This window comes from Mangifera indica, chromosome 7, assembly GCF_011075055.1.
Source record: "Mangifera indica cultivar Alphonso chromosome 7, CATAS_Mindica_2.1, whole genome shotgun sequence".
NCBI lineage: Eukaryota > Viridiplantae > Streptophyta > Magnoliopsida > Sapindales > Anacardiaceae > Mangifera > Mangifera indica.
This window is the reverse complement of record NC_058143.1, coordinates 10405437-10421942: the sequence shown is the minus strand read 5'-3', so window position 1 is coordinate 10421942 and position 16506 is coordinate 10405437. Positions and strand designations below refer to the sequence as shown.

The window sequence follows — 16506 nt, the reverse complement described above, 5'->3', positions numbered from 1 at the left end:
AAGAGAGTAAAGGATGTGTATGTGTTTATTCTAAAAAAAAACAAAGAAGAGATTATTGTGTCCAATACAAACTAAATGAGGGGGTGTTTGTAGTCAAAATTTTCACTATTTACAAGAGATGAGTTAGGCAGGACAATAAATTTTTCATCTCAAATTGTTGCCTAAGCATTTAATGCCCACAATTTTTTCTACTCCACGCGCCCTCCAATCTTTAAATGCATTCCTATTGCCATTAAATGTATTCTCATTATCATTAAATGCATTTTTTTATGGTGGAAAGCCATCGAGTCCATAACACTTGCCCTTCGTATTTTCACCTTTTATAAATAATTATATAAATTTTACTAAAAAAAATCTTAGTAAGATAAAAAAAAATAAAATGAGATTGAACGTACTTAAACTATTTTATTAAAAACCTTACTAAAAAAATTCAGTAAGACAAAACCTAATAAAAAAAAAATACAATACATATTTTATCTAATTATGCTCATATTTCAAGAATTTGCTCGTCTTGATGAATGCTCCCCCTTTCTGTAATGGAATTGATTTGGTTGTTTATTGAGTCATCACATACCAATATTATACACTAATTTTTTAAATGTTGATGTCGTAATATCTTAGTGAATACATCTGTAAAATTCTTACTAGATTGTATTTGTTTGACATTAATTTTTTGACTCTATTAGAGTTCATGAGTAAAAAAGAACTTCAGTAAGATATATTTGGTTCTGTTTGCTTTAATGTATCTACCTATAATTTGGACAATATATATTGCATTATCTTCATATAATATGAAAGAAATGTCTATTATGGAAGGAAGACTACATATATTTCAGATATGATGAATGACAGACCATAACCATATGCATTCTCAGCTAGCTTCATGAAGAGCTAGAATCTCTAAATGATTTAAAGATGTTATAACCAAAGTCTGTTTAGTGTAACGTCATGATATTGTTGTGTCATTATAAGTAAAAATATATCTCGTCTATGAACGAGTCTTATAAGAGTCATAAAGATAACTAACATTTGCATATTGACTCAAACAGGACTTTTAAAGGATTTGACAAAATAGAATAATCTCGGATCTTTAGTTTTACATAAATAACGAAATATATGCTTGATTTTTTTTCAATGGGGACAGATTGATGCAGAGCTAAATCGCGCTAATAAATTCATTGCGAATGATATATCCAGTCTAGTGTAATAGGCTAAATATAGTAACGCTTCAATGACATTTAGATATAGTACTTCAAGACTGAGTATCTTTTCATCTTCTTCTTTAGGATGAAATGAGTCATTTTTCAAATCAAAAATTGAATAATCATTATGGTGCTCAAAGGATAAATCTTATTCATATTAAAATGTTTTACAATTTTTCAACATACATTGATTGATGGATAAGTATTCTATTTGAATTGTGTTCAATCTACAAGCCGAGAAAATATTTTGCTTTCTCCATATCCTTTATCTCAAATTCTTTTTTCAGATATTCAATAATTTTTAAAAACTTTTTAGGAGTCCTAATTAAATTCATGTCATCAATTTGAATTGTTACAATGACAAATCTTGATTTTAACCTTTTGTTGAAGATACATAGGTGTATAAGGTTATTTATATAGTCCTTTTTCTTTCAAATATTCATTGAGATGATTGTACTGTTTTCTTTCATATTATTTTAGTTCGTATAATGATTGTTGTAATTTAATTGAGTACATACCTCTTAAATTGACTCTTTTTACTTCAGGTAATTTAAATCTTTCATGAAGTTTCATAAAAATTTTAGTATCTAAATTTTGATACAAATAAATAGTAACTACACTCATTAAACGTATATCTAGTCCTTCAAAGACTGTTAAGCTGATCAAATATCTGAATGTGATTATATCCATCACATGTACATATGTTTCATCAAAGTTTATACTTGGCGTTTAAGAAAAACCTTAAGCCACAAGTCTTGCTTTATATCTAACAATCTCATTTTTCTCATTTCTTTTTTTCACAAATACTTATTTATATCAACAAGTTATACGCTTTTAGGTGTTAGGACTACGGGCCCAAACACTTCACGTTTTGTAAGTGAGGCTAATTCTGTTCGAATTATTTTTTCTCATTTAGATCAATCATGTCTTTGTTTGTACTGGTCCACAGTACATGTTTCAAAATCATCATTCATAATTTCAATAGTTATTGCAAATGAGAATGCATCATCAATGATAACCGTTTCACAATTCCACATCTCTCGTGTATACGCATAATTTATAGATATTTTAGCATTTTCATTTTTTTGTTCTTCAGGGGCTTAAATCTCTTTAGAGACCATAACCTCTTTTGGAAAAATATTAAAGAGTATGAATTTTTCAATCATTTTAGCATCATCATAATTAATATCTATTTAATTCTTTATTTTTCCTTTTTGAGGAATAGTATCTTTCGATCGAACAAGTCTACCATGTTTTTGGCATATAATAGATTGATCAGTCACTGCTTGAATAGACTATTCGACAGTCACATTGATGTTTGCTAGTGCGTTGGCAGCTAATACATATGAGCTTGTTACTTTTGTCATATTCACAAATGCATCGGGCATTTGATTGATAATAATTGGTAAACACATTATCTTCTATACTTTAGTTTCACTTTAGAATGTACAAAAATCAGATGAGACATGATAGGTACATATGAAGTAAGTTCATATCTAACTTTATGAGACCTTTTCTTTTCCCCTAAAGATAAAAATATTGTCTCATCAAAGTAACAATCTGTAAATCGTGCAGTAAAAGGATCACTTATTAATTGTTCCAGATACCTAATAATGAATAGTAAATTATATCCAATATAAATTATCAAATGACGTTGAGGTCCTATTTTTGTGCATTAAAGAGAGGCAATAAGAACATATATAATACAACAAAATATCTTTAAATGAGTTATATCAGGTTGGTGACTAAGAACCAATTGTAGAGAAAAATATTAATGATAAGAAGAAGGTCACAAGCAAATTAATATTACAACATATAATATAGCATGTCTCCATATAAAAGTTGATAATTGAGTTCTTAAAAATAAAGTACGTGCAATTATATGAAGCCATTTAATAAGAGACTCAACTCATATATTTTGAGTATGGACATACAAAACTAGATGTTCAACATCAATCCTTGTAAATATGTAATAATCATTAAATATCTTAGATGTAAATTCACTAACATTATCTAGTTATATTGACTTAATCGGATAATCTGATAAATGTGTCTTCAACTTGATAATTTGTGTTATCAGTTTAGTAAAGATAACATTTTGAGTTGACAATAACAAACATACGATCATCGTGCAGATGTATTAGTTAAGACCATGAAATAATGAAATGGCCTACTAGATGGATGACTTGGTCCATATATGTCTCTTTGAATCTTTTGTAAGAATAATGAGGATTTAACTTCAACTTTGGAGGAAGATAGTCTAATTACTAATTTTTCTTGTGAACAGGTGATGCAAAATTTTTCATTAGAGAAAAAAATCTTCTGATTCTTTAGTGCATCTCTATGTGAATTTTTAACAATTGTACGTATCATTGTAGATCCTGAATGACGTAAACAGTCATGCCAAAATATAAGCACTTTTGGATCAAAGAACTTTAGGTTCAATACTGCATAGGTTTCAATTGCTTTTATAATTGTATAATACAATCTAAATGATAAAACAAACAATTTTTCTAGTACAAGCCTTCTTTTGGAGGTATTACCAGTCATACAGAAGAATTTTGCATCATTTTTATATTTTTAAAACTAAGTAGATTTCTTCTAGATCTACTTAAATATAATATATCATTAATGTTTAATTTGATTCTAGTTTTTAACCAAATTGTGACTCTTTCGAAGTCTTCAATAAGATTTATTGATCCTGAAGTCATGTTTACTTTAACTTCAATCGGTGCTAAATTAAGAAAAATTTCTCTTCTTTAAGAATTATGTATGTTATTACATTATCCATCAAAAGCATGTATTCATCATTAATTTTTGAAGTTAATGCTTCAATTTTAGAGTTTATATCTTTTCGTTTAAAAATTGCACTAATCATAACGTGTACAAAATAGTGAAAATGTGGAAAACATGATAATAAAACACAAAATAATATTCATAACTCCAAAATAATTATATATGATGGGTTTTAATTATAAAAATCTTGGGCATTCACATCACTAGTCAAATGCCCTATATTTTTCTTCTTGAACGAAGTCTTGAAACATCAAGATTTATTAGATTAATAAGATTTAAATCATCAACAAAATTAATTCTATTTGTATGGATGTTTAATATAGAGTCACCCAATGTTTTTGCATACAATAGTTACACAACCAATGATACTGACAACCACATATATTGTTTTGTGGTTTACTTTGCATTATTTTTTATTTCACTTCAGTCTTAGTCCACTTTTAGTGGAATAACTGAGATTTTCTATTATAACAATCTTCGAATCGAAAATTATTTCATTAATGACCTTACTCTCACTTATGTTGATAGTCGCGTTCACTTCAGGGAACAATGTAATGCCAATGAGGCGAATTTGATGGCTTTTCATCAACAGTAAACATAATATTAATTCAAAATTTATTTTCTCAATACTGCTATTACAGGAGCATACTATCAAGATGAAAGGTAGAAAATATTTTCTTTTTCACATTACTTTAATCAAGGAAAAATTTTGAATATCATAAAGTTGTGCTAAATTGTAGAGCAATTTGGAGTATTATTGAATCTGATGTTTAAACTTATCTTTAAAATTTCTTCACAAATCTAGTGGATCATCATTATATCAACATATTCGGTTTGCAACCTTTCAAGGATGTGATGTTGGTAAAATAATGGTTTTGGATTTGTCTTTCTATAGCATTTTATTTAATCAATTATATCCATTCAATTTTAGAAACTCTAGGTTCAAATATTGCCCATATTCACAAAACTTTTGGTTTTATGGAGAACATATTGAGATTAATATTTAAAACTTCAGATTCAGATATTATTTCATATTTACAAAACTTATAATTTTGTAATTAATATTTAGAATATTATAGTATTTTAAATTTTAATTATGATTATATTTCGGACTTCAAGTTCATATTTTTCACAATTTATGCAAACATCAAGTTGCAACTAATATATAGTTAATATAAAATAAATAAATATTTTGATGAAATTTAGAGCCCATATGTATATAAATATATATTCTCACAATTTTACAAACTTCAAGTTATAAATCGGATACAATTATTATAATATAAATAAATATTCGAATGATATTCAGAAGTTTGAGTTCAAATTTATGATTTTACAAACTTTGGATTGTAAATAAGATACAATTATGATTTGTATATACAAATATAAAACAATTATAAAAATTGATATAATTATAGTTTGCTATTCCCAAATAGGAAAATAAATATGATAAAAATATTAAACAAAATAATAATAATAATTGAAATAATCCTGATTTGTATTTTGTAAATAAGATAATATTATAATTGAGATAAATAGAATAATATCATAATTAAAAGATAATTAGTATTAAGATAAATCTGAACAAATGATGCTGATATCGTATTATAAATTATAATAAAAATTGAAACAAGAAGATGAAAATAAGGAGAGTCAACTTCAGAAACGGAGTAAAGGCTGCGTGTGTTTATTCTTATAAAAACAAAGAAGAGATTATTGTGCTTATATATAATAAATGAGGGGGTATTTATGGTGATATTTTTCGCATATGAGAGATGAAGTAGGCAAGACATGATAAATGAAATTTTCCTACTCATGCACCCTCCGCCCTCCGCCCTCCGCCCTCCGCCCTCCAATCTTTAAATGCATTCTCATTGTCATTAAATGTATTTTTATGGTTGAAAGCCACCAGCTCCGTAACAGTTCACTATTTATAGGTTTTTTTTTTTTTCTTTCGATAAAATCATCATTTCTTCTGAGATTGTACCACCCAAATCAAATAGGTAAAATCATTATTCTAACTATCAATCTCACTACCTCTACACCAAATAATTTAAAAATCTCATCTTAATACAACATATGTGAGTTTATTGATGTCTTTGAACATTATTCTAACTTTTTGGAAGACTGAATTTCTTTAAGCAGAAATTCCTAGATACTTGCAGAACAAGAAGAATATAGAGGACGAGAGAGAGAGGCAGTTTGTTGGTTATACATACAACCCATGAATGAACAAGAAAAAGTCGATACGTCTATTAAAACAATTTTCATTGCGTATACGTTTATTTTCTCTGTACTGCACCTTACCACCATGCTAAAGTGTAGATGATCACATTAGACAAATTAATCCGAGGAACGTATAAAGGACATGATACACGTCTATTTCATCCTTAACTTTCTACTAAATTCTGCCATTACATTCGTTCAGCCCTTTACTGTGGTTGTAAAGATGTTCAACTTACAAGACTAAGTGATGCAAATATTTCCAGTTGTGAGAAAAAAAGAAAAAGAATGTTCTTCACTGACACTATGCAAGAAACAGATCCTCTACAACCAAAATGGCTCTACAGCTTTTTTCCTACACTCTTTCACAAAGTGGACTTCAGGTGCTTCATCATGCCTTATACACAAGGATAACTATGTTACTTAATGTTTCATCGCTTTGAGAAGACAACCAAGATCAACATTGACATGGATACTACCATCTTAAAACCTGAGGTTTCCCAGAAATTCTGTTTCTCCAAATCCACTGGTGCACCTTGTTGCTTTGCTGCTAACTGTTCTCTTAGTTCTTTCAATGCTTTATCCCTTCGCTCTCCTGCCTGTTGCAAGGAATGAAATGTGTGTAAGATAAACATGTGATCGATATTATATCTGAAATGCTGCTGGGAGAATATAAGATTAAAACTGTATATGGCACCATCCTGCTTCATATATAAAAGATTAAAAGATTAGCATACCCTTTGAAGCTTTCGTGTCTGAGCACGAGCTTCCTGGAGGCAAAACTCCAACTTCAACACCCTCTTTTTCAGTTCCTGATCAGCTCGCCGCTGCTTCTCCAACTGTTTCAGAAAATAGGTTGAAGATCATAAATAAACAGTAACCACAGGTCATCTAGAGATGACATGTAATTTTGGTAGGACAAAACCCATGAAAAGAGTGGAACCTATAATCACACCTGTGATTCCAATTCTTTAGTTTTGAGCTTCCAATGGGCAGACATAATCCTTATTTCATCTCTCAGTTTGGCTATTTCTTCATCCTTAACAATAAGAAGTTTATTGATCTTTTCAACATTCTTTGGAGAAACCTCGTCTAACAACTTCCTTAATTCACAATCCTTGTTTGCACCGGCCTTGGCAACAGCTTGCATAATATCATGCTCAATTCTCAAAACCTCTTCTTTCAGTTGCTTTTGTGAAGATTCCCTCACGTGAAGATCCTTTTGCAATTTATCTAATTGTTCTCCTAGCCTAGTTACTCGATCCTCATGTTCCTTTAAGGAATTTTTCTTCTCATCTAATTCTTTAACCAATGCTGAACATTGAAGCTGAGCTGCCTGAGCTGATGCAGCACTTGCATCTGCAGTTGCTTGTGTGCTTGCAAGCTGCCCTTGAAGATCATCCAATTGCTTCAGGTACTGTGTCCCATAAAATAACAATCGGAATCACAGAAATCATAACAGAACACAGCTTGCATTTGCTCAGTAGATAAATTCCATTTTCCTTTTTCTTTCTTCATTTTTATATAAAACAGAGAAATTAAATTAGCAGAGGAAAGAAGGTGCCTAAGAGAAGAAGGGTCCACAGGGAAATCAAAAATAGCCCTACCTAACATAATTCAAAGACCGTTAAATGCTGTAGGTATATTAGGAATATAGGCCATTGAATTTCATCAGCTATTCAACAGTTCAACTAGCAGCATCATCAAACTGTTTTCCATTTCTACCAGATACTTGGAAAGTGAAACATACAGGATTATAATATAAATAATTAAAAAGCAGAAAGTAAGTCATGATGCCAAATAATTTTTCAAGGAAAATCCAGCCACCACGACTATGAGCATGCAACGAATCTTTTCCAAATTTATAACACAACCTGTTTGGTATCAGTTTAATGTATAGGGACATATATACAACCTGTTTGGTTTCTTATTAATATGACAGTTCACAATAGAAGTACTTAACAATTACAAGGCATAAAAGAGAAGCTCAGCTTATCATTTATTTGAGCTCCATTACCTAAGTTATTTAAAATCCTGGACCTAGAGAAAATTTATGACTCCAAGAGTTCATACTACCGGAAGATTCTTTCTAAAAACTTATTCTATGAATTACAATTCCATTCTACACAAAATAACTTCAATGGATATCTTATTAAACAAGTAAATCACTCACTAAAAATGTTAGACATCTTAAAATTCAATTAATAAAACTATACAAGTTTCTGCAGTTAAAGTAGTAGAAAAATTATAAGTTTTGCATACATAGATGGAAGTTATTGATACCCTTTTTTTTAGTGCATCAATGGTTTCTTCTCATTTTCAAGTAAAACACAAGATTAAAACAAGAAGGAGAAATTAAAACAGAACACACCAACAAAAATGTTGGATTATAAGAGTAAAATCAACCAAATAAAGTCATTCTAGAATACTAAAAATAACACATGATTTCAAACAGTTTGAATTAAGAGTTAAATTCACTTTCCAAACTTTCCCATCTCGTTTACAAGAGACAAAAGTTTTCTGAATCATTCAAGCCACAAATAAAAGCAAGATAACCTTATATTATCATAAACACTTGGTCACCTTTCCTCTACTGGGCTCCCCCAGCCAAATAGAAAGACACCAAAAGGCGTCTCAAAAAGATGAGAACAAGATTCATCCATGATGCAGTAACTTTGACACGAAAGATGGGGGAAAAAAAAACATAATTATTCAAGATCAACACAACCAACGTGGCAAATAGCCTTGTTATTAGTTAATCATAAGCTGATTGCATTGAAGTTAATACCTTCTCAGTATTAGAAGCTGAAGCCTCAATCTGTCCATTTTTCTCCTCCAATGTTTTCTGCAATCTACAAATCTCTTCTTCCATGATCTTAGCCTTTGTTTCAGCTTCCTGTGGAAGCCAAAAACAATTTGAAATCAATTCTTAAAAAGATTCAAAATCAGTGACCCCACAAACAAGAAGTCCCCCAACCGGTAAAAATGATTGAATCCAAGGCTTGAACAAAAAGAAACCCTTCCGAATTCATCATCAAAACAACACAAAGAGTGTTAAAAATAAAAAAATCAAACAACAAACCTGTCTTGTTATGCTCTCTTTAACAAAAGACTGTTCTTGATATGCCAAACGGCTCCTAACTTCCTTCAACTCTGCTGCTAAAGACACAACATTTTTTCTAAAATTTTGCTTCTTTTCATTCAAATCCTTCAACAAAGGATCAATATCTCTAACAGCAAGTGATGATGACATGGATGATTGATCAAAACCTGAACAAAAACTTAGAAATAATAAAAACTTTGATCAACTGTGGCCGTGAAGCTCTTAGAAGCAAAGTTAACACATTGAATCAAGTCCTAAATTTGACTTATCTGGTGCTTCTGACCCTTCAAGTGAAAGCTATTATATTCTTCACATCTGCATGTGAAAAGGGTAGTTGAGCATTTAATTCGAAGCATCTTCCAATAAACAAAATCAAAAAATAGTAAACTAAAATAAATAAATAAAAATTAAACCTTTAGAGATAGAGCATGCAGAAATTCAGATTGAAGGTTCAAAATTTTGAAGTCTATTTAATGGAACTTAAATATTATATATCGTATCTCTTCAAACAAATCTCCTCCAAAAATTAAAAGTATTTAATAAATAACAGGAAATTGAATTATTTTTTATGGCTAACAAAATTATTATGAACAGAGAGACATCAGAGAATTAATTAAAACACGTATAGTGAGTGTCCATTTCATCAATAATAAATAAATGAACAAATATTCATGAAAGCTCGAGAGATATAAAGTCAGACTTTTATTTCTTAAAACATAGAAAATATCCTAAAAATAATAATATAAAAATTAAAACTTTAACTGATTTGAGGCAACCCCACTTAAATCTTTTTTTTTCAGTAATCATGCAATAAATAATATACCATAAATTATGACCGTTTAAACTTTAAATGTCTTTTTTCATATATAGGTTTCATTTCATATAAAAATAACTCAAAATTTTCAAATTTTAACTGCTTTCAAGCAACCCTACTTGGTTTTTTAGAGCAAAAACTTGTTTTTTGGAAACAGAAACATGAAAAACAAATTTTTGGAGATGAAGAGAACTAAAATACCACTGATTCTTCATCAGCTTGCATGCGCAGTGAAGGGCCAAAGCAGAGTGTCCTTCAGTTTATTTTTCTGGGCCTGCGAGTTGAGGTCAGTGTTTTGAAATGGATCAGGAGGCGGAGATGAAGAGAGAGTGAAGTCTGATGCAATCAGACGGGTATAAATGGAAGGAGAGTGAAAATCTAGGATTCTTTTTTTTTTTTTTTTGTTATTTTGGCAATCTTCAGGCAAGATGATTTTGTCTTATATTGAATTGTGAGTTGAAGGTGAAGACAGAGGACAGAGGAGAGGAGAGAGAGAATCAGGTTCGGATTGAACGTTGAAATCTGAAAGTTTAGGAGTTTCTTTTTCTCCCATAAGGTTTGTAGAATAACTGACAAACCCAAATTTAAAAATTAGAACTTGATAAATTAGGTGAAGTTACATTATTTGGGTATTTTAATAATTTTTTAACAAAATAATTATTCAGAAAAATAAATTAAGACAATATTTACTAAAAATAATTATATGTGTATTTACAGTGAATACCCATTTGAGTATTAGTAAATAAATAAGTGAAAAATACTTAATAAATAGAAATAATTTATCCCCAAATATATTAATCATTTTTTTTTTTAAACCCAAGTTGCCTCTATTTTAGTTTAAAGCTATTTGGATCTCAACTAAATTAAAGGACTCTCTATACCCACTCTAACGACTAATTTTTAAGGCTTTTTAGTTTTTTTTGTTATATTTTTTTAACAATCCGATAGACTTATCAATTTATAAACTTCTATTATAAAACTATCTATGTTTTGATAAAAGTTGTGTGGTTGCAAATGGGGTAAGATTACGTGGTTGTCAACCAATATTATGGAAGTTGCCCTTAGTTAAATTTGGTTGAGCAGCAAAAGAGTGATCTGGTTGCAAGTCGTGTGATTTGGGCGGCTGTTTGATTCCTTTGATGTCTGAGAAATTAGGAATCATGTTTTAGATATATTTTTAAATCATGGGGGATAGTAGAAATATCAGGAAAACCTCAGGAAGGGAAGTGAAATTAGTCATGGTAGAAGTCCGAACCTGATTCCAAAGCTGGAGCTTATCTTATAAATGACAAACTCCAAACCTAAAGCTTAGATTCATGGTAATCGGTTTGACTTGAAGCGCGGCAAATCAAAATTTTTGGACAGCTGGTGTTTCAGCCACGTCATCTTCATCTAAAATAAAAAAGCTTGCTTCTCCCTTTTTGGGCTTTACATTTATTTATTTATTTATGGACCAAGTCATATTTTACAAATTTTATTTTTATAATTGTTAATATCAATGTCGTCATAATTTTTGGTAAATTTATATCGAAAATGATGGATTGAAAAAATATAAATAAATAAAAAGATTAACATGTTTTTGTAGGTCCATAATTCTAAATGACAAGATTGTAATATTTAGCTATTAATTAATGGTCGAAAGACTTTTTCCCACCAAAGATGCGGCGAAATTTTAAAATTCTCTCTAATAAATTTTAAAAATTTATTATTTTATTAAAATTTATTATTAAGATGAAGAATAAAAATGTTATTTAGTTAAAAGTATTTAAAAAATTAAAAATTTATTATATTTTTCTCCTTTAATTTAAAAATTTAACAATTTTTTTTACCCAAAGTTTTAAAAAGTGATTTCTCGTAGAGTTTTGAAACTGTCATGAGACACAACTTTCTCTCTTCTAAATCGTCTTCATCTAAGAGACTAATACAATTTGTCTTTATCTCAAATGAATATGACTAGAGAGAAAGAAAAAAAGACTGATAAATTTGTTAGAGAGAAAGAGAGAGAGACTATGGACAAAGATGATTGGAGATGATGAAGTTCACCATCTTTGATGATGGGTTCAAAACTCTATAAGGAAATAAGTGTTTTTCAAACTTTAAGTAAGATAAAATTATTATGTTTTTAAACTAAAGAGAAAAAATGTGAATATTTTTTATTTTTTAAATATTTTTAATTAAATAATATTTTTATTTTTATTTTTAATAATAAATTTTAATAAAATGATAAATTTTTAAATTTTTAAAAATTAATATATAAGAATTTAAAATTTTACCAAACCATGGGTGGGAGTAAGTTTTTCAGCCCAGAAATAGTTATACCTATTGAAATACACCGACGGCTAAAACCTAGAGTTATTAATGCCCTACGGTTGAAACTTGAAGTCTATTTATTATTATTTAGATTGCCTGAAAATGGGGAAATAAAAGCCTGGGTAAAGTAATTGGAATTTTAATATTCATTTTTTAGTAATATTAATATTTGATTGAATTTATCTAATGTTAAAAAGAATTTATTTGAAACTTTGTTATAAGATTGTACATAAATCATGATATAGCTCTTTTCATGAGATCTTTTTCTTACATTAAAGTATTGGAATTAAAAAAAATATTGTTATTTTATTTTATAAATATAACTTGATTTAGTTTTATATGCTAAATTATTTAAGGATTAAAGGAAATTAAATTATTCAAGTATATTTTTAATTTGAAAAAGGCCAAAGGACTTATTCTCATCCAAAGACAATTGTTTTTCCATTCTTTAATTTTGAAAAACTCTTAGACCTAGCCACAGGTTGGTTTGGGCCATAAACCAGACCAAAATCGGTTCGTATAAAACTAAAACCAGAATTGATAAAATTGGAACCGGCCTGAACTAAAACTGAAACCGAATTTGATGGTTCAGTTCTAGCTTATCTCTATGGTTCATGTCCGATTCATGAACCATACGGTTCAAACTTATGAACTAGATTTATTAAATTTTTTTTATTTTTTAAATTTTAAGAAGGGCATCAACGGTCCCTTGCATTTGCAGGGGACCGTTGGTTCCCTACATATTTCAAAAATTTTGCAGGGGCCAACGGTCCCTTGCAAAATTTCAAAAATCCGATCTCCCCCCCTTCCTTTTAAATTTTTTTTTTTAAATTTTCCCTATAAATATTCATTCAATCTCTCAATTCTCTCACTCAATCTTTCAAACTCTCTCATTTATTCTCATTTCTCATTCTTTTAATTCTCAATAGTCTCTTAATCTTTCAATCAAATTCTCTCAAATTTAATTAAATTCTTTCTTAATTTTTTATTAATTCTAATTTCAACTTCTATTATACAATTCACAATTAATTATAGAATTTATCCCTATAATTAATTTTATTTATTATTTTTTTATTATCTTTCATAATTAATTATATAATTTATTTATATAATTAATTTTATTTATTATCAAAATTGGCAAGAAATAGAAATTAAGGTAATAGGAGATTTAGTCAATATTTATATATATCAAATGTAAATAAAGATCAATTTGTAGAAAATTTTTCAACATAAGAAAGTGGAAGTCAATATGTAGAGGTGGAGCAGTAACAACAACATCAACAACAAGTAGAGATAGAACAACAACCCAAAAAAATTCTTATCTTTGATATTTTCAAGAGAATACAAAGAGAAGATGATAATTTTAAAGTTGTTTGCAATTATTGTAAGTAAATTTATAAATTCAAGCAAGAAGGTGAATATGGGACGTTCAAAAAGCACGAGTCAAAACATCTAGAAAAAATTGGGCAAAATACAGGTCAAACACAAATAACTGGGTATGGTTTTCCACATAAATCTCTATTTATTTTTAGTGATAATAAAAGTAAAGAAGAATTTATAAAAATAGTAGCAATAGATCACTTAGTATTTAATTTTAGTGAAAATATAATAGTTTTTAAAATTTTTTCAATTTTATTTGATAATGCGGCTACAAATATGGTCTTAATTACTGATTTAACAAAATTTTGCAAATCTAATTTAGGTGGTAGATTTTTTTAATTAGATGTGCATGTCATGTATTAAATTTATGTGTACAAGATGGTTTAAAATGTCTTAATAATTATATTAATTTAATAAAAAAACAATTTTATTTTTATGGACACATCCCCAAACTATGAAAGAATAGGATAAATTTTGTAAACTACGTAATAGAAGACCAAAAAGATATCCTAAAGATGTGCTGACTTATTAAAATTCAACATATGAATTATTCAACGAGTCCTTTGATTATAAGGAATTATTATACACATTTATTTCACAAAATATGTCACAAGTTACATTAATCTCCAACATTAGGATATTTGTGAGATAACTTTAAATGTATTAAGAAATTTTAATAATGCAACTTATACTTTAAGTGAGGTTTATTATCTCACTTTTAATTTGTTTTTAAATGAAGCCCTTAATATTATTGGGGTTTACAAGAAGCCGAACAAGATATTATTTTAAAAGAATCATTTTTTTTAATGAAAACAAAATAGTTAACTTATTATAAAGAAATTTCAAAAATTTATGTTGTTGTTTGTTTTTTTTATTGTAAGTTTAAATTAGATGATATTACAAATTATTTAACATTATATTATGAATGCATGCAATTAGATTGTGAAGTTAATATTTCATTAACTATAACTACTATTATTAATTTAATTAAAAAAATGTATGTTGAATATTTATTAATTTATGGTAACCAAAGAGGTTCTTCTTCCTCTTTACCACCTATTGTCCCATCCTCAACCAAAAATATTAGTTATGGTGATTGTATTATGATGCAAAAGGGCAAAAGACCAAAAGAAACTTCGGGCTCCACCTCAGAGCTTGATATTTATCTAATCACTACTTTTGAGTTTGGTGATAGTAATATAGGTAAAAACTTTCCGATTTTAAAATGGTGGACTTGACATGCATCAACCTTTCCAACATTAGCAGTTGTTGCCAAACAAGTCCTAGCAGCATTAGCATCAACTGTTGCAATAGAATAAACTTTTAGTTAAGGGAGCAATATATTAGACAAGAGGTGATCAAGTTTAGCTTCCGAATCTATTGAAGCTCAAGTATGTGTGGATGATTGGATAAGAGTCGAATTACCCCATCAAGATATAACAATGAACTTCAATGAAGAACTTTTTGATTTGACTACGTATAGTTCAATAACGGGAGCTAATAGTCAAGATAGTGGAAATAAATGATAAGGTAAGAGAGTACTGTCGGCTATCAGATACGCCAAGGTAAGAGAATTACATAGGTTTTAATTATTCTAAACCTCAAAAGGATAATAGGAAGCTTAATTATAAAATTAAGTTCAAGCCGTTTTTATTTTTAATTATTATAATTATTAATTAAAAAAATTAGGGCCATATATTAAAATCAACGATTCAATGTCAGTTTCGAACCAAGGTCATGAACCGAAACTGTTGGTTTCAAACCGATTACGAACCGTCCTGTAACGGTTCTAGTTTAGAGTTTTTATTTTTTTGAACTGTGAATTAGTGATTCCAAATAAAAACCACTAGTTCGTGAATCGTGGCCAAGACTATTTTTATCCACTCATAAGCCGTTAAAATTAACCGAATTCATTAGTTTTAAAATTTTATATCATTCCCGCCCCCCCCCCCCCCCCCCCCCCCCCCCCCCCTTTTTTAAACCCCTAAAAAATAACAGTTTTTCTCAATGCCAAATTTAAAAAAATCACATTTTCTCCATAGAGATTTATACTTCAATATTAGGTCACTCTTTTTGATGTCATCTCCAATGATCTCTCCCTCCTGATAGTTCATCTTCCTTCGATAATCTCCCTTAATGTCTCTTCTCCCTTTGATGACGTGCAACTCTTGTCTAAGAAGACGATTCATTTTCTCATACAAGCATCATATATCGTTAGAATGAGAAGAGACACTGAGAGAGACTGTCAAAGGAAGAGGAACCGTTGAGAGAGAGAGAGATCCTCGAGGAGAGACCGCTGAAGATGATGCTGAAGGGAGTGCTGAAAATAATAATTCAATAAATATTTATCAACTCTTACTAATATAAATTCTAATAGTTCAATAATGGATTCCCATCAAGATAGCGACAAATGAATTTACTATCACGTTATTAGCAGGAAGAAACTAGAAATTAATATGATGGATATTTTAAAAGTCATAATATTAATTGATTTTTTTTTTTAAACATATAATGTGAACGATTCTCTAATTATTATTATTATTATTACGTGCAATATTATGTGTATTTATTTTTGATACATAATTTATATACATAATAATATATCATCATGTAATTAAATGATTTTAAAATATGTGTCATTATATGATAAAAAAACATCCAATCATATAATAACATCT

The 16506-nt window shown here is 28.9% G+C and overlaps 1 protein-coding gene across 2 annotated transcripts; it reads right to left on the bottom strand.

Annotated features, from left to right (window-relative positions):
• Nucleotides 1-6356: 6356 nt before the first annotated feature.
• LOC123221906 (nuclear envelope-associated protein 2-like) lies at nt 6357-10530 on the bottom strand. 2 transcript variants are annotated; one of them, XM_044644879.1, is made up of 6 exons: nt 10340-10530; nt 9304-9639; nt 9010-9117; nt 7177-7638; nt 6959-7060; nt 6357-6820 (listed from the first exon to the last, which is right to left on the bottom strand). In XM_044644879.1, exons 2-6 carry the CDS (start codon nt 9472-9474, stop codon nt 6653-6655), a joined length of 1011 nt encoding a protein of 336 aa, XP_044500814.1. In that variant the 5' UTR covers nt 9475-9639; nt 10340-10530; the 3' UTR covers nt 6357-6652. The 2 variants fall into 2 exon arrangements, with proteins under 2 accessions (XP_044500814.1, XP_044500815.1); XM_044644880.1 differs by lacking the exon at nt 10340-10530 and adding an exon at nt 9738-9845.
• Nucleotides 10531-16506: the final 5976 nt, after the last annotated feature.